General features: G+C 41.1%; 3 protein-coding genes across 22 annotated transcripts in view; 2 read left to right on the top strand and 1 right to left on the bottom strand.

Moving 5' to 3' along the window:
• The window catches only part of LOC118510623 (double-stranded RNA-specific editase Adar-like), a 136954-nt gene that overhangs the window by 35326 nt on the left and 81323 nt on the right, over window positions 1–20305 (bottom strand). For all 6 annotated transcript variants that reach the window (XM_036052971.1, XM_036053381.1, XM_036052701.1 and 3 more), the window contains one exon: window positions 18219–18311. The gene's annotated coding sequence lies outside the window, so the exon portion shown is untranslated. The remainder of the gene's footprint in view (window positions 1–18218; window positions 18312–20305) is intronic.
• Window positions 2077–9273, top strand: LOC118512672 (uridine phosphorylase 1). 14 transcript variants are annotated; one of them, XM_036058194.1, is made up of 9 exons: window positions 2077–2159; window positions 2599–2635; window positions 2963–3040; window positions 3706–3808; window positions 6379–6502; window positions 6583–6720; window positions 6788–6997; window positions 7359–7497; window positions 7576–8856. In XM_036058194.1, exons 4-9 carry the CDS (start codon window positions 3759–3761, stop codon window positions 7950–7952), a joined length of 1038 nt encoding a protein of 345 aa, XP_035914087.1. In that variant the 5' UTR covers window positions 2077–2159; window positions 2599–2635; window positions 2963–3040; window positions 3706–3758; the 3' UTR covers window positions 7953–8856. The 14 variants fall into 14 exon arrangements, with proteins under 14 accessions (XP_035914087.1, XP_035914005.1, XP_035914415.1 ...); XM_036058112.1 differs by lacking the exon at window positions 2599–2635 and having other exon boundaries at window positions 2104–2281; XM_036058353.1 differs by lacking the exons at window positions 2077–2159; window positions 2963–3040 and adding an exon at window positions 2183–2281.
• Window positions 10195–18139, top strand: LOC118510517. 2 transcript variants are annotated; one of them, XM_036052487.1, is made up of 4 exons: window positions 10195–10254; window positions 10361–10536; window positions 10593–15631; window positions 17312–18139. In XM_036052487.1, exon 3 carries the CDS (start codon window positions 10598–10600, stop codon window positions 15626–15628), a length of 5031 nt encoding a protein of 1676 aa, XP_035908380.1. In that variant the 5' UTR covers window positions 10195–10254; window positions 10361–10536; window positions 10593–10597; the 3' UTR covers window positions 15629–15631; window positions 17312–18139. The 2 variants fall into 2 exon arrangements, with proteins under 2 accessions (XP_035908380.1, XP_035908460.1); XM_036052567.1 differs by having other exon boundaries at window positions 10203–10532.

Below are 20305 nucleotides of genomic sequence, written 5' to 3'. Positions count from 1 at the left end.
CCAGGTACGGGTTACGGGTGATACAAACCAAGGAAGCTAGTAATGGCTGGTCGAGACCTATACATGTTGTAGCACCAAAGAAGAAAACGAAACCATTTTTTCATAGAAACGATTGAGAAATGTTAAAGAAATGGAGATGATTAACTTAGGGCTACAAACTTTCTGTACAATCTGTTAGAATGTGAATAATATGAATCATACATTATATAATATTTTATCTATCAACTTATAAGCAGCATTATAAGTCAACAGCAGGATGAGCGAAATGAATGTACCAAATGATTGTTGGCAACTTACGAGGCCAAATAGATTAGAAGCACTGGGTGTGTTTGTTGTTTAGTCCCGATAAGGAATGACAGAAACAAGCAACAAATCTAGCAAGCAATTAAAATCAAACCAAGTCACACCTTCAAAAAATCACTCACAAAGTCGATGATACGATTATGACATGCCTCCTTGACTGGGGGTCATGTCGAGATTTTACTCCAGAAAAGGTCTTGCCAACTGTTCTACATTATTGACGGGGCTGAAATTGGGGTTCGGTTGTCGAGGCGATTGCGGCGCTGATCTTCACACGGCATGACCGGGGTTCAAATCCTATCCAGACAGACCGCCTCCTCGCACGCAGGACTGATTATCCAGCTACGGGTAATATCAAGTTACAGAAAGCCAGACAAAGCAGGCCGAGAGATTGTTTGAGTTACTGTTGCAAAGATTTCCTGTTTACTGCAGACCGTTTGCGAGTGTAAATGGCACACGCGACATAAGGGCCACTTGGCGCGACCTCGGACTTGTGCGTTGTAGTTGATGCTACTTCAGTTTCTATGTTATTACCATAGAGAGGCTAGCCGATACCTGTATTTGATGTTATAAAATTCCTATTCCAAGTGTGGTCAAATTATGTAAAACATGATTTACAAGTTTAGAGCAAATTATGATTAAATCAAAAACAGCTACTAAAACGCAAGCAAAAATGCTGCATGATAATCATTTAAAACATGTTTTTTTTCGAATGCCATATATTTTAAATATGCTTAGTTATGGCATCCGAAGGATGATTGTCTTCGTGGTTCCACACCTCGTAACTCTGTAATCGCTTAACATGCCACAAACAGCCTATCGTTGTTATGAATCGAGATAAGTACTGTTTTTAAATATTGCGGCGAATGATCCTCATTAGAAAACGTTTGAAGTACGTCCACAGATGGAGATTGCCCTCGGTATGACTGCTTTAATGAATTATGTATTGTTATTTTGGAAGTATTAAACGCCCGCTATTAATTATCATTATCACTATCATCATCATCATTATTATGCGATTCTTTAAGCACTACCAACAAACAGACAAACTTCATTGCAAATCATATTTGTTATAAGCTAGTAACTATAGATCGAAATTGTCAGACATGAAATTGATGATCAGATTTTGCGAGTGAAGAGATTCTTAAAATCTTCTTGTATCTCCACATATATGTCGTCGCCAAGACTCCCATCCCATACTGCTTATATATGTTGTACGCAAACTTTTAACACAAGTACATCATTCAGTGCAAGTGTAAGATTAGGACGGAGCTAATGATCATCCTCGTTATGTCAGCCTCCAGACCGATGATGAACTGTCGTGAACTTTCAGCGTCCATGCGTAATGCTCCAATCCACATCCAGCCACCAACCGTCTTTAGCCAAGAAAAGGTAATGACGTATTAGAAGAATTTAAAATTCTTGCCGCGTTGCGCCTTTTCCTGCGCCAGCACAGTTACATGCGATAATTTTGGTTCTAAAAACCATTTTCTAGAATAATGTTTGTCCCTCACTCAAACTCACCGCGCCGGGGCAGGTTATCAGTTTGAGTGTAAATATTTCATCTCTGCGATAATTTTCTTTCCATGCCTAAGAAAACCTTACCACATGACCCAGGAAACCCAGGCGGGGGGGTAGGGGGGGGGGGGGGAAGTGCACCCGTACGAACGAATTACACGAGTCGGCGCATTGAGCCTGTGTCACGAATATGGCACTCGCGAACCACTGGCGTTTAAGAAGGCGAATAGACGTTTGAAAATGTGGTTCAATTGCTATGCTAAATCATATTAGGGGAGTAAATCGGTTTGGCAATCGTTCTTCGGATTGTAACACGATCTCAGTTCATCCCTGTGTTAGATGTAGGTCCCTTGTGTAATAGGGGTATCTTACGTCGTCGAGCTGAAAGAAAGTTGCATTAGTTTGACATCAAAATTACTTTCGGCGAACATTTCAAAAGAAGTAGCTAAAACAGTTTCACAAAGTAAATGAAAATCGTATACTCTTACACTTGTTTTGTTGTTGACCGTTTGTTTTTAGGTGTGTGTGTGTGTGTGTGTGTGTGTGTGTGTGTGTGTTTGTGTTTGTGAAGTAGTCCGTGTGTGTGAAAAGGAAAATTAATAGTTGAATACTCACTAGGGAAGATTTATTTTTCTTTGGTTTCAAAGAAAAGATAAAAGGCTCGAAGCGCTTTTATATAAATTCCTGTTATGTGAATTATTTTGAATACAATTTTCCTATCAATCTCGCCATTTATCTTTTATTTGTCGTACCTTTGTACTACGGTACAACAACAAAAAGAAGCCAGACATCAACACCAGCATCCCCCTATACGAGGGTAAGACCGAGTTGGATGAATATTGCTCGTTTTCAGCTTCGGACGCAAAGTAATGTGCACTAACACCATTGCACAACCACACCATTCACTGGCAGCCGAAATTGATTTGGTGTCCTGACTGGTGCTTCATATTCTGGCGGCCACGCAACGCTTCTTCAGTCTTTGTGCTTTCGTTACTTAGAGTAGGTTGTTTAGGTGTCCCACAACTTACAGTTATGTACGCATCGAATTAGCAACTTGTATTTGAAATTGTATTTGTATTGTATTTGCTCAGTTGGTGGTTCCAAAGCCGTTCTACTGTTTGTATCCTTCTTGCTGTGGTTTTAGGACTCGCTAGCCAGTAACAGTGTTCTACATCTTTGTCTGACTTCGATCCGGTCACTTGTTACTACCAATTTGTAACAGGTAGTGTATGTCAACTTTGCTTTTAAAGCCGAAGCTTATGCTGTAGAGAAAATTTTAAATGAAAGTCATGTTTCGTGTGGAATGTGTTTTAGATAACATCGCTTAACCGTCTATCGCAACTGTGGGAAAGGTGTGTGATGCAAAATTACACCGCGTGTTCTGAGAAAATCGATAACTAGCGTGTACTTAATGTTAACACATACCACCATAGTAAAAAGTCACGCCAAGCGTGTGTAACTGTTTTTTCTTCTGTTTTGTAAGTTGTTTTCCTCTGCAGTATGCTAATACTTCTTGATGTCTTGTGTGTCTACAACAGCCTTCTACGATAACCAACTTCAACTCGCCAATGGGTTGAACATTCCTCACTTGTTTTTGTCGGAAGTACTGCAATGTAGTGCAACAGACATGCTGCAAGGCTAAATATGCAAGCCTTTAACGAATTAGACGCTTTAGTTTTTCTTTGTTCGATTTGCATGGCAAATATATCATAAGTTTGACACTTTCTTACTCAAATATCAAGGAATATGGATGTTTTTAAATTTTGTTTAAGAGTTGTAAAACAGAAAATAGTAGAAAAAGGGAGAAATTTGTAATAATATCATTTAAATTTGGTCCCTAACCTCTTATATGTCCGATAATATTCTAATGGTATATTTGTTTTTAAGCTCTTCAACCTGCAATTCTATCAGTGTACGTTTGCTGTGACTAAGCTAACAAGATGTCTTGGATCTATCGTTCATCAGTATCAGAAGATGAAGAAAGAGACGAGTAAGTACCAGCAACCGTACAGAAAATTGTTGATATCATGACTTTGCTCAACGTAGCAGGGGCTTGGCTGCTTACATAACAAGCCTTCATGGAACCACTGGTTCATTCATATAAGGTCCTTTGTTTCACATTTGGTTGTATTGTATATTTCTTTATGAATGATTTATTAATCTTTGCACACATTGAAAGCCTGAAGTGTCGATAATTAATGCTGGTTTTTGAGCAAATCGAATGTCACACTGATCAAAATCCAATGAAATGAACATATTAAAGTATAATTTAGATTTCGACACATCGTTGTTATTATTCCTATCGCCGTCATTCATGTATGAAATGGTTCGTTTGCCCTTGTTTAGTAAGTGAGGCTTTCCAATAACCAGTAATAGTTTCTTATCATGTATGCATGATGTGCCCATATTTGAGCTTGAACGACTGGAACTTCGATTGTTTTGTTTCAACTGTTATTTAAAAGCACGTCTTCATTAAATCAATACATTTATTTATGTTTTTTTTTTATTTTGCATTGAGTATGACGGCTTGATGTCGTACAGTCAACTCTGCATATGCTGACGATAACCAACTCACAAAAAGAAATGCAAGGCATTTCCTCGCTGTTATTTTGTCTTATCCCGGGCCGAACATTGGTCAACCGAGTAAATCGAGTTAGGTTGTAAAAAAAATAAAAAAATTATATATATATATATATATATATATATATATATATATATATATATATATATATATATATATATATATATATATATATATATATATATATATATATATATATATATATACATATATTTATTTATTTATATAATATTGCTTTACAGAGATATGATAAAACACCAAATGCGAAGGACTTTAGCAGTCTGTTCTTTACAGACAAAAGCAAGTAGGATTTTTTCCGATTTTGCTTCCTAGATATGCAATATATTTGTTTCGTGGTACATTTATATGTAAGGATGCTGTGTATAAAAATTTTAAGGCACAAAGCAGCTTTAGTAATAGAAGCCATCAAGGCAACGGAAAGCATTCTGGCGTCCGACATTGTACACGGCACGCTGTATTTGTTTACATATAAGTGTCAATCGTCGGTGGTGAGCGGTATCAAGGGTACCTAACTAAAACTATCGATTAAGCCAACAGAGAGTGTAGTCACGCTTCGTCGCTGTGTTTAGAAGTGTATTGACGGTGTTTTGCTATTAAAAGAGGGTGTCCGGTGCATGCCTATCAGCAGTTCTGTCGCCTTGTTGAACCTAACCAGCCGCATACACCCTAAAAGTGCATTCTCTCTAGTGCAAACGGCGCTTGTTTCATTTGGTTGGCTTGTGAATGTGTTTTGATTAGAAATTCTACTGCCCTGTGCTGCTGCTGTGATAAAACGGCGTGCGTGTGTGAATTGAAACAGGCTAGCAGGTGTGGTGTTAATGAAATAAAGCTCGTTGGCTGTCGAAATATGTCGAAAGCGGTGCCGCTTTTTGGCGAGTGTTTTCTACAGATAGAAAGATGCCTTGCAAAACGTGTTTCCCGTAGCGCAACGAGCGAGCGGCGTACGTTGCGCTAGGCAAGGAGAGCGAGAGAAATATAGAAGGGCAACAGAGACAGGACGAGATGCCGCATGTTGTGATACCGGAATACGTGTCTAGTCGGCAGCAAAACATGCCATAGGCTTATGAGCGAGCGTGTTAAACTGGTGTTGCGTATATTTGGACAATTGTCTTACGCGGCTAGTTTCGGATAGATCGGAAGATATCGATTGTGGTTTTTATTGGGCTAGATCTGCTGTGCTATGCTTGAGACAAATAAATACTCTTTTTCCTTCAAGGCTCGGTCGGGTTGGGTTGGGCTAACAAGTAGGACAATTAGCACCATTCAATATGAAAATCGTCGTGCTTGGAATTCGAAAATTAATTTAAAAACAATGTTTACCCTTGCTTTCTGTGCATTTTTATATATAAAACGGCAAACGAGAGCATTAGAGGTTGTAACGTTGTGTTATACAACTTGTTAGCTCACTACCTTTCACAGTACCGAAAAGTTACCGTGCGCTGTCTTGTTTAAAATACGCGAATTTATTTGTTGGAACTTCAGTTTTTTTATATTTAAACAGCAGGTTCTGTACTTTATTTTGAAAAAAACATGGCTCAGCAAGGAGATCAAATGCGTGAAAATAGTTCGAACTCGAAGCGTGACAAAAATGACACCCATCGTGCGGCGGAAATTGATGATGATAATCCCGAGATGGCACGTTTGACCAGGTAATTATGCCGATGGCGATGAAGAAGGAAGTCCTGTAATCGATCAGCCAATCAACTGAGCAAAGGTTCAATCAATCAATCAAACGTGCAATGCAATCAACAGTCAATCGATTGGGAACTTACTTCGTTTTTTAAATTCACGATATTGATTATTAAGGGACAAATCTTGAAAGGATATTTGCTTTTGCTATGGAGCATATGTGATATCACACAAATGATATCAACAATTTTCGGTTAATAATTTCGATTTGTTATAAAATCGCGAATGGTTTGCTGATATATTGTTTAAATTTTTCCTGTTCTTTTCAGATACAACGATGGTTCGGTTAAGCTGCGAAATCCTAACATCGAACTCATGGATCAGGACATCCTATATCATCTAGCTTTAGGGAGTGGGAGTCATGATCTGCACGAAATGTTTGGCGATGTGAAGGTATAAAGTGTTTGTGTGCCTGCCAAAGTTGTGCAGAAGTTCTTAAACGATTTTTTTTAAATTAATCCATTTCCACTTAGTTCGTTTGCATGGGAGGAACGCCAAAGCGAATGGAAACGTTTGCTCATTTTATTATGGAAGAAATCGGCTACAAACTTCCCGCCGGTACTCAACTGCAGGATATCAGTGCATTTTCCTACCGCTACTCAATGTACAAGGTAAGTGTGTTGAGTGCCTGCAACGACTACGGATGAACGTAATTGGCAACTTGCGATTTCATTCTAGGTTGGGCCTGTTCTGTCCATCAGTCATGGTATGGGTGTACCATCCGTTGGTATCCTTCTGCACGAACTGATTAAGCTGATGTACCACGCCAAGGTAAAGGATCCGATCTTTGTGCGAATTGGCACGTGTGGCGGTATTGGTGTGGAAGGTGGCACCGTCGTTATTACGGAAGACGCATATGATGGCTTGCTCCGTAACAGCTATGAGTTGGTAAGCATTTTCATATCGTACTGATGCTGATAAATACTCTTGCCTTGCTCACAGTTCATACTCGAAGAACTGTAGAAACGCTCGTTATAGTATTATACTCATTTGGATCTTGTGTGTACATTTTTACGACTCAATTTCCATTTCACTGATGATGATTTATGATGTGATTTGAGCAAAACTTTATTTTTAACTATTTTTTGGACTGATTATTTGCCAGGGGTAAAGATTCCATCTAGACCTTCTCCACGTACGCAGGACTGACTATCCAGCTACGTAGGCTGTAGTGCTGCCATAAAAAAGAAAAAAATGTTTTACTATTTTACTGATGTTTCCACATTTTCAACCTTTACGTTACATTAAGGCTATTCTTGGCAAAATAGTTCATCGTCCGGCAATTTTGGATAAACGGCTAGTGCGGGAGCTGAAGTCACTTGCCACGCACGATGATCCTTACGATACAATTACTGGCAAAACGATGTGCACCTACGATTTCTATGAAGGTAATAATAAAATCACAGTTCACACAAATATAACGAAAATTCTATAAATAAATATTCGTGTTTTTTTATTCTGTGCAGGCCAGGGCAGGTTAGACGGTGCATTTTGCGAGTTTACGGAAACGGATAAAATGGCGTATCTGGAGAAATTGCGCGACTTTGGCGTGGTAAACATCGAGATGGAGTGTACCATATTTGCGGCGCTTACGCATTACGCCGGCATCAAGGCGGCGATAATATGCGTCACGCTGCTGGACAGACTGAAGGGCGACCAGGTAATGGCACCGAAGGAGGTAATGAACGAATGGCAACAACGACCACAGATATTAGTGTCCCGGTTAATTAAGAAGCATCTTGCCCAGATGGGTCACCTAAAGTCACTGGCTTCGACACCGTCGTCGATCAAGTCGCCACGCCGGTTTAAGCTCGTGCAGCAGGAATCCGAAGCGCACGAGTAAAAATGGCCAATTTGCTGGACAGCGTCATTCTGCCACACGTTTGTGTTTTACATTTATAACTAGATATTTCAATAATCGTGCATCTATTAGTGCATATCCGTAACTTTAATGCGTTAAAAGACAAATTAATTTAGCAATTTGAACAATGTCATAACAAAGCATAGTAAAAGAATAATAAGCGGAAAAAAGCAAAAAAATAACGAGCAAAACTACACACACAGTTTCAACAAGCATTAGAAATATAGTGACAGTGCCCGCGTACGATAATGTACCACTAGTACGGTCGCTACTGCTCCAATCATTTACCAGTGATGGTAATTTGCTATAAGCATACATGTTTCGATTCTAGCGCATACCTATGTGCTTTCCACATAGATTCAACAGTATAGATGTATGGCTTTTGTATAGAAGTTGCGTTAGACACACCGGTACACTTAAACAGTAATACAGCTTACCATAGATATCGTTAAGAGTGTACTAAAACAACGCTGCCGTAAAATGCCGTGTAATGTGGAAATAGTTATTGCATCTAATGCATTGAAACATTTGATATTCCAATATAATTATACCATAATACTAAACCTTCTTAAACTAAACGTTGTGTAGCATTATATTTTAGTGCTAAATTCGTGATCATGAACACTACCATCATCACCAGCAGTAGTTTTGCGTACCCTAACTAAGCCCTAGCCCAAAACGATTGTTTCCATTAGCTTGAAGGTTGTAAAACAAACTCTGTGTACAGGTGATATTATCTCCCACATGCACGCTTTTTCTTTTATTTTCCTCGCAGAGCTGGCGAGTGTAAGTGTTGAGCCTAAATTGAAACAGAGCTTTGTTTAAAATTGTTTGTTTTCTAAACCCAATATATGAAGCATTAAAAATAAACATGTTGAACACATCATGACGCAAAATTAAAGGCATCTTCATTAAACGATTCTCGAAAACAAAAATCCTCAATGCAACGTTTGCATATCGATTGTAAAAGGGGTTTGGTGGTGCTGCATATCGATTGTAAAAGGGGTTTGGTGGTTGTTTTTTCAAACTGAATATGCTAAAATGAACTTATATAGATGTACAGTTTTCATCATCACATCAGCATCTTACAGTGGGAAGGCAGTATATAATTGTGTAAAGATAATATACACATTCACGAAAAATGGACATAATATCCTCAATAATTACTTGAACATCTACTTACAAAAAAACCAAAAATGTTACAAATCGATTGTTAAACTGTATGAAAGAAAGGGAATCGGTTTTGTTATGTTTATGGCGAACAGAACAATAAATAAGCTCTCGAATTACTTTACAATGAAAACCAAATTACTTTTTATTTAATATTATATTAACAATGAACCAAACAAGGCGCAGAAGCTTAAAGTATTTAAAACATAACTATATCTTACGTTATTCATAGTTGAAATTATAAAATGATACTAAATAACCATTTTAAATCGGAAGAGTGGCCGGTTTGCTATTTTTCATAAACTATATCCATGAAATATTTCATTTCAATCTGTAACGGCTTTTCATTAGCTATCTCAAGCGCACCATATTTCACGTGATAACATAAACAATGTGAATATTTCAAGAACAAATAAACATTTTATTTCTATCATCAGTTAAATGCACACCTATGTACTGAAATTTGATTGAATGAAATATTGCTTTCATACTTCCTCTGCTTCTTTCATACAGCATCTATTTTCAATTTCTGGTGTGTACAATCAATGGCCATTTTGTATTGTGCGCAAGGTATATGGATATAGGAGGTAGAGTTGTTTAGAGCAAATTGACATTTCTCGACCTGACATAACAGTTCCTTGGTGATCAAGGGGAAGGGTATTGAGAAGAGTGATGGCAGCGTCGGAGGAGGCGCCGGTGGTGGTATCGCTTGTGATTTTTTGACGAAAAATGCAATCAAATATCGTCAATCTTCTGTGGGACAACACTTAATATGCGAAGATGACCGATAAATTAGCGAAATTGCTCAAGGGACTGAGAATCGAGGCTTTGTTCATGTTTGTAGCATATGTTTACCATATGTTTTTGTAAACAAACTCTGACTTAACTCGACTAAAATGTTGCCCTGTCAAATCGATAAAAATTCACCTTCTAAATACATACACCTTGATTGTGCGGTATTGTGGCTTCATTTCACGTCCGAATGACAGATGCGTCACATCTAGCGTTCGACACTGTCGTATAACCAAATGTATGTTGTGTATGTGTGTTATTTGTTTGTTTGTGTACGTGTGTGTGTGTTTGAGTCAGAGCTGTGGCATCATATTTATCGATGGTGAAAAATATATGGCAGCCAAAAATAAGAATAATGCTTAAAACCGAATGCTAGTTTTGTTCACTGCTTATTTTGTAGTTATTTAGCATATTTATTTATACCCTAGTAAAGTGAAAAGCCGTGTAAAGTGATTACGAGTGTTTCAACAAATAAAAATCAGCAGCTAAGCATGAAGCGGGGAATATTTTTTTTATGGAAGTGCCAGTAAGGCGTTGCCGAACAAGTTTGCCATCGAACTCCTTTACTTATTGTGTGTTGGTGAATCAAACAACACGATTGTAGGTGGGTTCAACCAGCTCGAGAGAAATAAGTACCACTAATTATGCTTAACGTTTCAGACATCATGTCGCAGGAGTACGCGCAGCATGTGCTGAAGGTGGCCGTGGCCCAAATCTGTCGCACTATCGGATGGCACTCAACACACGCCTCAACGATGGACCTACTGATCGATGTAACGCAGCATTTTCTGCGGGAAATATCGCGAATCATGCACCGATACTGCGAGCTATACAATCGTACCGAAGCGAATCTGGACGATCTGGCCCTCGCGTACAAAGAGATTGGCATCAATCTGGACGAGCTGATGGAGTACGTACAATTCGTTGATCCAATCCCACTGACTCTGGAAGTTCCTCGGTTCCCCCTGCCGAAGGAGTCTAATCTTAACTTCCTGAAGCCGGGTAGTCGCGAAGTGTTGACGCGACCGGTACACATACCGGAGTATATGCCACCGCTCATGCTGGAAGCCGAAGAGGATGGTGCTACCGATCGACCCGAGAACGATGGGGAGAAGCGAACCGCGTACAACGATGCATCGAAAAGCTTGCTGAACAATGCTGCCATTGCGATCGCGGCAACTGTGGCTGCTACGATATCATCGGAAGCAAGAGCTCTGGCTGATGGTGGAAGTGGCAGCGGCACGTCAAGTGACACTAAGGGAGGACCGATGGTAACAAGCGTGGAAGAAGTAAGCAGCACTGGTGAAGGTTTAGATGATGGCTCTAGCATACCGCACGTCGTTATAAATGAAGAAGTGGAAATACCGATGCAGACAATCGAGGTGAAGGAACCATCGAATGTCGGTGGCAATGAAGAACCTACCGCTATCAATACCGTAAGCAAACGGCCCGATAATGTTATAGTGGCAGACAAACCAACCCAACCCGACGATACAACGCTCGCGGCAGGCTCGAAACCTGTCCTTACAACGGAAGAGGGTCGCCCGACGCGCGAAATCAGTAGTGTCATCATGACCACTTCGGGTTTCATTTCGCCAGCACGCGAAGGCAAGCTGCCTGAGTCTAGGATTCCCATCATACCGGAAGATCGTCCTATGCAACAACCGTCACCGGTGATTTCAGTTATACCACCGGCGCTTACCACCGTCAGCCACCTGCAAATGAGCTCTGCCTTACCACCCGGAGCTTCAATGCCGGCAGGTGTTTCATCGCTTCACGGTCCGAGTCCCGTATCATCGGCAGCACTTTTAGCATCTGCGGCTAGTAATTACTATCCTAAGCCAGGTACAATCGATGGTACGACGGGTGGTGCTGTTGGGCTTCCACCTCCCGCAAGCACACCAGGCAGCATCGGTGTGGGTGTCGGTTTACCGTCCGATACATCTACTCCCTTAGCGCCGTTAATGAAACCGCAAGGTGAGGAAAAACCGGTCAAAAAGATGAAAAAGAAACCAGCCGATCGGGAGAAAAAGAAGGCGAATGCGTCAAAAAAATCAGACAAGCAGCATGCGGCAGGTGAAAAAGGCACAGCAACTATGGCAAAACAAACGCTTCCGATGGACGTTCCGTTCGGGACAATTGTGGCAAAAGACGAACCCAATTTCACCATACAACTACCACCACCATCGGATGCGCCAGTGGCCGGGAGAGTTCTAGATAGTCTTGTTGGTTTGAGCAACCAGTTCGTAAAAAATAGTGTCCTAGGCACAGAAGCGAATGAAGCTACTAAAGCAGAAAGTAGCATGCCCGGCGGTGTCGGTTTGGTCGTATCGCCAAACCCTACCACCGGTAAACCAGCCAAACCCGCCAAGGTAAAGGTGCCGAAGGAAAAAGCTGTCAAGAAACGCAAATCTGCAACTCCGAAACATGCACCAGTACCAGTAGCCGGAGAAATGTTGATGGACGATCCGATGCTTCTGCAGAGACCACCATTGCCGATGCAAAATTTCCTTCCATTTCCAACAACGCCAAAGACGAAGAAGGTACCAAAAGCTTCGAAAAAGGCGGCCGTTCAACGTGGTCAGTTTGATGCGGAACATCCACCACCGCTCATTCCCGGACCGCTCGGCCTCGGTACCCCATCGTTTGGCGGTCCGATGAAACCCGGCATTAGCAATCCGGCTCCGGACAACTTGTTCGGAAAGCCGTCCAATACTACCGGCGGTATCGGCTCGTCCACAACGGCCGCGATATCGTTTCAGGCGAAAAAGCCTCCGTTGGTGGGTTCGTTCAAGCAGGAAGAATCCCACGAATCCCAGCAACAGTACATCGATCAAGCAGCTCAGCTCAATATGTTGCAGAAAATGCATCCTAGTTTGGAAATAACGGCTTCACCGAGTTTCTCCTCTCAAGACGAACACGAAAAGCCGCTCACACCGGGGCGGATGATATTTGAAGGAAGCCGGGGTATGAAACCAGACACGACAACGAGCGATCGGGATGTGATTGTGATTGATGACGATAAATCGCCCCCGCACGTGCCCGCTGTATCGTCCACTATGGCAACACCACCAACAACAAAGAAACAACGCAAACAAACTGCACAAACGAACACTAACACACCGCCTGCTGTAAGTTTGCAGGGACTACCTCCTCCGTACGCAATTGGATCGGATGGTGAGTTCCGTCCCGACGATCCGAGCCATTTTTCGCCGCTCTCGTCAAATGTTCCAAAAACGCCCGATATCCGACTGCAGCATTCGTCCTCATCCTCGACGGCTTCTTCTTGGATGAACGAATCACCGCGGCTGGCAGCAACGCCAAAGAAAGCGGCCGTTACTGGTAATCTGTTTTCTGAGCTTGCCTCCAAAACACCGGATGAAGCGGCGAGACTAACATTGGCCGGTGCTACGGTTTCTGCTGCTGCTACTACTGTCGAAGGTGGCAAGAAGCCAAAACGACCGAAGCAGAAACCGAAAGCCGATGCAAAGACGGTGGCGAAGCTTGCGGAAGCAAACAAAAAGCTCGACGAAGCTGTGGCAGCCGGGCAAAAATTTGGCAACGCATCTAGTAGCGGCCATCAGTACCCATTCTCGGTGTATCCAGGCTCTTTGAATCCGTTCGCACCAGATGCGAGCGTTTACAGCAAGTACCTTAACCAGTCGCTACAATCGGTTGCCGGGTTGCGAAATACGATGCCCTTCGGCATCTTTCCGCTACCGTCCGGTCCGGGTCTGATACCTGACAATCCACTTTTTCCTCGGTTACCTCCGACGTATCCCGGTCAACCTCGAGGACCCGGTGGCTTTCAAATGCCACCGAATCCGTTTGGATTGCCTGGCATTAACCCGATGAATCTGCTCCGTATGCCAACTCTTGCGAATAGGATGCCAGGCGGAGCCGGAGGCAGTCAGCGCGACTTTCTGGACGAACCGTTGGATCCGGAAACGAAGCTTGCCCAAACGCCACTCGATCTGCAAAAGTCTACCTGTAACGTGGCACCGCTTGTGCCACCATCACTGTTTCAAAGTGCGAGCGAAAGTATGGCGCTGGGGGGCACGAACGAGCTACTCAATTTGTCCGTCAGCAAGTCTACTTCGTCACTATCTCCGGGTAAGGATACAGTCTCCACCACACAAACAGCATCCTCCACTAGAAATGAAACATCAGTGACAACTTCGGCTGCTGCTGGTGGTGGTGCTAGTGCTAGCATTTTTAGCTCGACTGGTGTAACATCGATCGTCAAGGAATCGTGCAAGGAGGACCAAGTCGTTATACTGCCCGCGGCCAGCGTACTACTTGGCGCTAGTCCACCGCAACGGTCCAACATGCTGGTGGTCGACGTGATCGAAGATTCCGATGACGGTAGCCAATCGACGGTGGGTGGTAAGAGCAAGGACGGCAAGCGCAAGCAGAAGGAGCACAAAAAGGACCGCAAGCTCAAAGATGGTAAGATAAAAAAGAAGAAGGACAAAAAGGACAAGAGCAAGAGTAAAGATCGCGAGCGGGAGCAGCAGCTGAAGGAGCTTGCGGCCGGTACGGCGACTTCACCCGGAGTGATGACGATGGGCATGATCGGAGCAGAGGAAGCACTGATGGAACAGTTGCGAAAGGAGCGCAAAGAAAAGAAGGAGAAGCGCAAGGAGAAAATAAAGAAGGAGAAGCGCAAGGAGAAGGAGCGCAGTATGGTAGCGATTGGAGGAAGCGCTAGTACTGTCGGTCCAGCATCGTCCTCATCCGTAGGTTCAACTGGAGCCAGTGCCGTCCAGGCGTCCGGGGACGTTGTGCCAAAGCTAATGCTCAAAATCGGGGGTTCTAATGCCACACAATCGCCCCGTTCGGAAACGCCCGACCAGCAGCTGTTCGGTGCATCTAGTGCTGCCGTCGCTGTTGCAGCAACATCCATAGGGGATTCAAAGCGCGATGTTTCTCCGGAGCTGGCACGCATATCGGCCCTGGTAACACGCCCACCCAAGCTGAAAGTCGCAGGCGGTGGTTTGACTGCCGGTGGCAGCAAGAGCAAGAAAGATGAGGCTAGTAAAAATGTGCCACTAATTGGATCACCATTGCTGGGACTCGCCGGTACAGAGCAGTTGAAATTGCATGCCGGTTTGGACAGTGACGACACCTTTAGCGCTTTAAAGCAATCAACTAAATCGAGCCACCTTACAGCAAGTGCAGTCAGTAGTAGTTCATCTGCGCTCGTGAACTACGGCGCTACAGATGATAGTAGTGCCGGTGCCGGTGTTGGAAGTTCAACTAGCCGGGGATCAAAGGTAGCCCGCTTGATAGATGTCTTCTCAGCAGATTCGACGGTGAAATCGTTCGCCGGTGGCGAAACGTCCAAAAAAGCCATGAAAGAATCGTCCAAAGGATCGAAATCGGTGCATCATCACCATCATCATCATGCGAGCCTGGTAGACACGTACAACACTACCCCTGCTCATATGACGGATGCGGACGGGAATACGGTATGGATTTGTCCGGCGTGCGGCCGGGTGGATGACGGTACACCGATGATCGGATGTGATGGGTGCGATGCATGGTATCACTGGGTGTGCGTCGGCATTCAGGTACCGCCGGATGATAATGAAGACTGGTACTGTAGGGTTTGCATTGCCAAGAAGCAGGACTCGCACGCGGACGAAAAGCAGCGCAAGCGTAAGAAGAAGGACAAGAAGACGGCGAAAGAATAAGCCGTGAGTATGTTTTTTTTGTTTTTTTTTATTCACCCGCTCTCAGCTTTCTTGCAGGGTTTCAACGTCTTCAATGCGATTTTCAATGGTTATGCTCAAAGCCTCCACAAAAAAAAAAAACCAATTTCATGCGAAAAAAAAACGTGAATTTCAAGCTTATCATCATTTTTCACGACGTTTAGCGTGGCCTGATTGATTATTACTATGTTAAAATAGGCTTTTAACTCTTTCCTCATTTATATTCAAACTAAATCAAGGAAGCCGGAAATGGCAGGCCGAGCCCTCTCGAGGTTATTGTGTCAAAAAAAAGAAAAAGAAGAATAGGAACTATTATCCCTTCCTCCAGCCATCAATGGTTGCATACCATAATTTTTGAGCGACTTTTTGCAATTTTTTTGCTTAAGCTGCTTTTTGCTTTTTTTTATAGAGATGGAAACTATTAACCATCTCTATCAAACTAATTAAACGCTTTCTAACTCTATTTTTATACAAATAGAACGGCTTGGCCGTATTGCTATCTGTTAAACTTTGGTGCAAGAATTTAAATATTCTTTACTTTAGATAAACAAGCGTTTGGTAAAAGAATTCTTTAGGATCCAAGTTAAAAGAGGGTAGTTAAGGAAAATCCTTTTCAGCGGCATAAAAAAGGGAATTTCTTTAAAAGATTACAATAAATATAGTGCAAGGCGGATATGTTGCCTAGCTATATAAATGTTCTACCGTTTTTGTATATAAAAATGAACTTTGAACAACATTTGATGTGCAGTGTGGCACATCCGAAAGGAATCTGCAGATCTTTCAATGAAGCTTGAATAAAATTATATTTCTTTCATACGAAATGAATTTTGTTAGTTGTAAACGTGATTGTTATAAATATTTTGAAACAAATAAAAATTATGTATGAAACAACGACAAAAATATTCAAACACCCGGGCAGTTTTATCGAGGAGAGCCATTTTTTATTATAATAGACGACGATACGATTACGATTCTGCAGATTTGAAAAAAAAAAAAAACAATCAACTGTGTTCAATTAGGACACAATCGTTTTTGAGTCATGCCGTCCACCATCTTTGCAAACATGGTTTGGAAATAATCGTTTGTAAAGTTTTTGGGACGACTGAGCGAGTCCTGTGACAGTGCTTGCTATTTTGTAACAAAGTTATGTATGATATGTAACAAAGTGGAAAAAGTTTGCAATATACTGTCTACTAAATATTGTTTTAAATAAAGGTAAATTCACGTTGTGAATACATCTATTTGTTGGCTTCCTGATATTACATTGGTTTTGTTGGATAACCGAAGAAAGGTGATTTTTGTATTATATGGGAATTGCAGGCTTGAAAACTGCAAAATCTAATTTATATATATATATAAATTATTATTATTATATTATATTTATATATATCTAATATATATATATATATATATATATATATATATATATATATATATATATATATATCGATTATTATCGACCTGGCCTGGCCGTCCTTCGCGAATAAAAAAAAAGAGTCTATTATTGTTTAGTTTCGATTTTCCAAACATTTCTTGTTTCTTTATTCAATGAATTCAATTAAATGGAAACTATTAAATTAGACTGTGTACTAAATATATTCGTCACATATCGTTTGAAAGTATCGCTGGACAATTCTAAGGTTCTAATTTTACTTTTTTTTGCAGTTAAAAAATGTTGGCGAATGAAACAACAGCGTAATGCTTTATTGTGCAGTACACCGTTAATCAATTAGTAATAAGTTCAATAGTAGATTGTAACATAAATGTTCGTAGTAGAAAGTTTATCTTCAAAGCAAAGTAGTATCAAAAAATGGTTTGTTCACAATTCATACTGGACAAATAACGAAAAAGGATGTTGTAATTATAACACATGACGTCATAAGTGGACGTTGTCACGTCCAATAAAAACTAATGCGACCCAAAAACACGGTTTAACCGAGAAAGAGAGAAGAAAAAGAACCACACGCATACCCAATAGCAGAAAAGTAACGTAAGGAAAACTTTGAAACGTTTGATGGTAAGCAGTTATCGAATTATTATACATTCCTAATGAAAAAGAAAGGAAGTTAAATTACCCGTCTTATGACATTGATAGAACATAATGTGTTGGTAAAATTTCTTCCGTTATAAAGTCAAACAATTTGTGGAAAGGATTAGATTCAGGACAATCGTTTCATGATAATCGCAAGTAATATGCGCTAATTAGTAAAACGTCTGAAAAAAGGTTCTGGCCTGGGGGATTCGTGTACTACGGTAAAATGTCATGTAAGGGGTTAATGTCACGCAGCCATTTCAAAGAATTTCAAATTGGTCCTTTAAACTGTCAAAAACATAAAAAAACATCGTGTTTCGATTTTGTCTGTATGTTAATTGGACACGAAAAACTTTACTGTTATGTGTGTAATAATAGGAAAACGACGAGCGTGAAATCTTGTTAATACGCGGTGTCAACACAAGAAAAAGAGAAATAAAATTCATAAAAAAGTAATCGCGGTTCTGCGTATTTGTGTTCTGTGTTCTTTCTATAAATAAACGTTAATGAAAGGGTGAGTTTGAAATTAATTATTCTTACCTTTTCTACCTGGACTATAGAGGAATAGTCAAAGTCGTAGGGCCAAGTCCGATCGCATTAAGGAGGAGCCTCGTCTATACAAGTTGATAAGACCTGAGAAAAAATAAATTAAATCAGTTTAAAAGCAGTTAAAAAAAACGTTTTGTGTTAGTTGTAATCCAACACAACTAACACAAAAATTGTATCAAAAAGCAATGCTTGTTTGTCACATGTTGTACTATTTCGGTGCATCCTGTCACACCAGTGGCTCCGGGATGTAGCAAACTCATAATCTGTGCGATGCAAACTGGCCGCAAAGAGTGACCCTTCCATCTCAAAAAATGCAAGGCGGCGATGGCACATATATAACATATCTTGTCCGCAATATATATGACTCTGACGTGTGCGCGTTCATGTGACAGTGTGGGAGGTCGTTACGTTGCGCCAATTTTTCCGCTACGTTGCACATTAATTTATTTGCACTCGATGACAATTATTTAAATGGTTTTGGTTTTGTGTGTACCGAAAAGGATAAAGCTAAAGTAGGGGTGGAGTAGGAGGAACGGAGAATGGATGGTTTTTTTCACATTTGTTGCCGTTATCGAAATCGATGACCAAGCTCAAAACTGTGTGCTCGTTCATCCAAAGTTATACACCATGTGGCAACATAATTTTGCTGTGTCTGTGGCTGGGGTAAAAATGCAGTGAGCTGACGGAGGATAGAGAAAGAGACAGAGGCCAAAAAGGAATACGAAACGGGGCAGTACGGTGCACGCTTTATGGATTTTCCTTTAATTAGTGGTGGTTTTATATTATATTTATTATTTATTTATAGGTACATTTAAATACGATGCTTTTTGAGAATAGGTGAGAGTTATTGTTGCATATTTGCCTATATAGGTAGATAGAATATTTAAATTTACACCAAAACGTAGCACTATAAAGATATTTTCGAGGAAAAAGGATAAATATTTTGTACGGTGAAATCAATCTACCGAAAAAATAAGAAGAGAGTACAGTAACATCACACCTTTGCTGTATTTAGCTTAAACGTTATGCATGATATATTTTGTGCAATAAATTGCAAACCTTCAGGCGCACTCAACTGATGACAGGATGGTAAAATATTTAACTATAATATAATACTTTACATCAAAGAAGCTCGCAAATTTTAAGTTATTCGCTCTAAGACTCCACATTCCATAATTGTGTAAACCTGTCAATAAGTAAGCAAATTTACACATAAAACATACTTAGATAAATACAAAGAATTCATGAATAAATAATAAACACAACAAGACATATAACACTTCAATGGCCTTAAAACATTTAAAAGAAAAAGGCTTTTAAAAATTATCTATGCTATAGTGCGTGGTTGGTTTCCTTCACTGCACGAAACTCTTATTTTTTACCGTGCAGAAAAAATGTAAAAAATGAAAAAAAGGAAAACATTCCTTTAGAGAGTAAGACGCAAAGAATGAACGAACATAAGACAAGGATTATGGAAGTAATTTACTTACGCTAAGAATCATAAATCCCCACTGCACTCGACCCCAAAAGAATTGGACCAAGCCACCCTCCGACGACCTCTCTTTTCCCAAGAGTTTACCAGGATGTAGATTGAAATAAAGTTGTTTTGGAGTGGCCCATAACGCGATTTGTGCCAACATCAAGATTCCATTAAGAGCCAGACGTGTTCCACTGTGTAAATTAGAGTTTCGCCTGCCTGCTTGTTTTTATTTCGCTTCCCATTTCACGTGCCATCGTGCTACTGTTAGACGGTGGGATCGAGGGAAGATAGGAGGGGAAGAATGTCGGGGGCACACGCGAAAGATGGACCACATCTTATTGGCTCACGATTTGATCACGTACTGTTTGCACGAGTCACGTGTACACCATCTACCCAGGTTTGGCTCTATCATGGCGGCGGAGGTGACGTTGTCGGTTGAGATCGAAAGGGAAATGCGGGAAAATGCAACGGGGTAGGTCTGGATGGGCGGCCTTCACCCATAAATACTGTCTGCTGGTGTGCTGGGTTGCCATTACTAATCGGTGTTAGGTGTGCTTTCAGGGTGGTGGGTAAACTCTCAAGAAAAACCATGATGAGG

This window comes from Anopheles stephensi, chromosome X (genome assembly GCF_013141755.1).
Source record: "Anopheles stephensi strain Indian chromosome X, UCI_ANSTEP_V1.0, whole genome shotgun sequence".
In the NCBI taxonomy this organism is placed as follows: Eukaryota; Metazoa; Arthropoda; class Insecta; order Diptera; family Culicidae; genus Anopheles; species Anopheles stephensi.
Note: the sequence above shows the minus strand (reverse complement) of the source record. Positions and strands in the feature narration are given on the sequence as shown.

Bases quoted from the DNA above. Each gene is read 5' to 3' on its own strand.
- LOC118512672 (XM_036057478.1), top strand. From the start codon at position 4,774: ATGCTGTGTATAAAAATTTTAAGGCACAAAGCAGCTTTAGTAATAGAA. The intron at 4,925-5,921 runs GTACCTAACTAA...ATATTTAAACAG, and splicing joins GGTGGTGAGCGGTATCAAGG to CAGGTTCTGTACTTTATTTT. The intron at 6,721-6,787 runs GTAAGTGTGTTG...ATTTCATTCTAG, and splicing joins ACCGCTACTCAATGTACAAG to GTTGGGCCTGTTCTGTCCAT.
- LOC118510517 (XM_036052487.1), top strand. From the start codon at position 10,598: ATGTCGCAGGAGTACGCGCAGCATGTGCTGAAGGTGGCCGTGGCCCAA.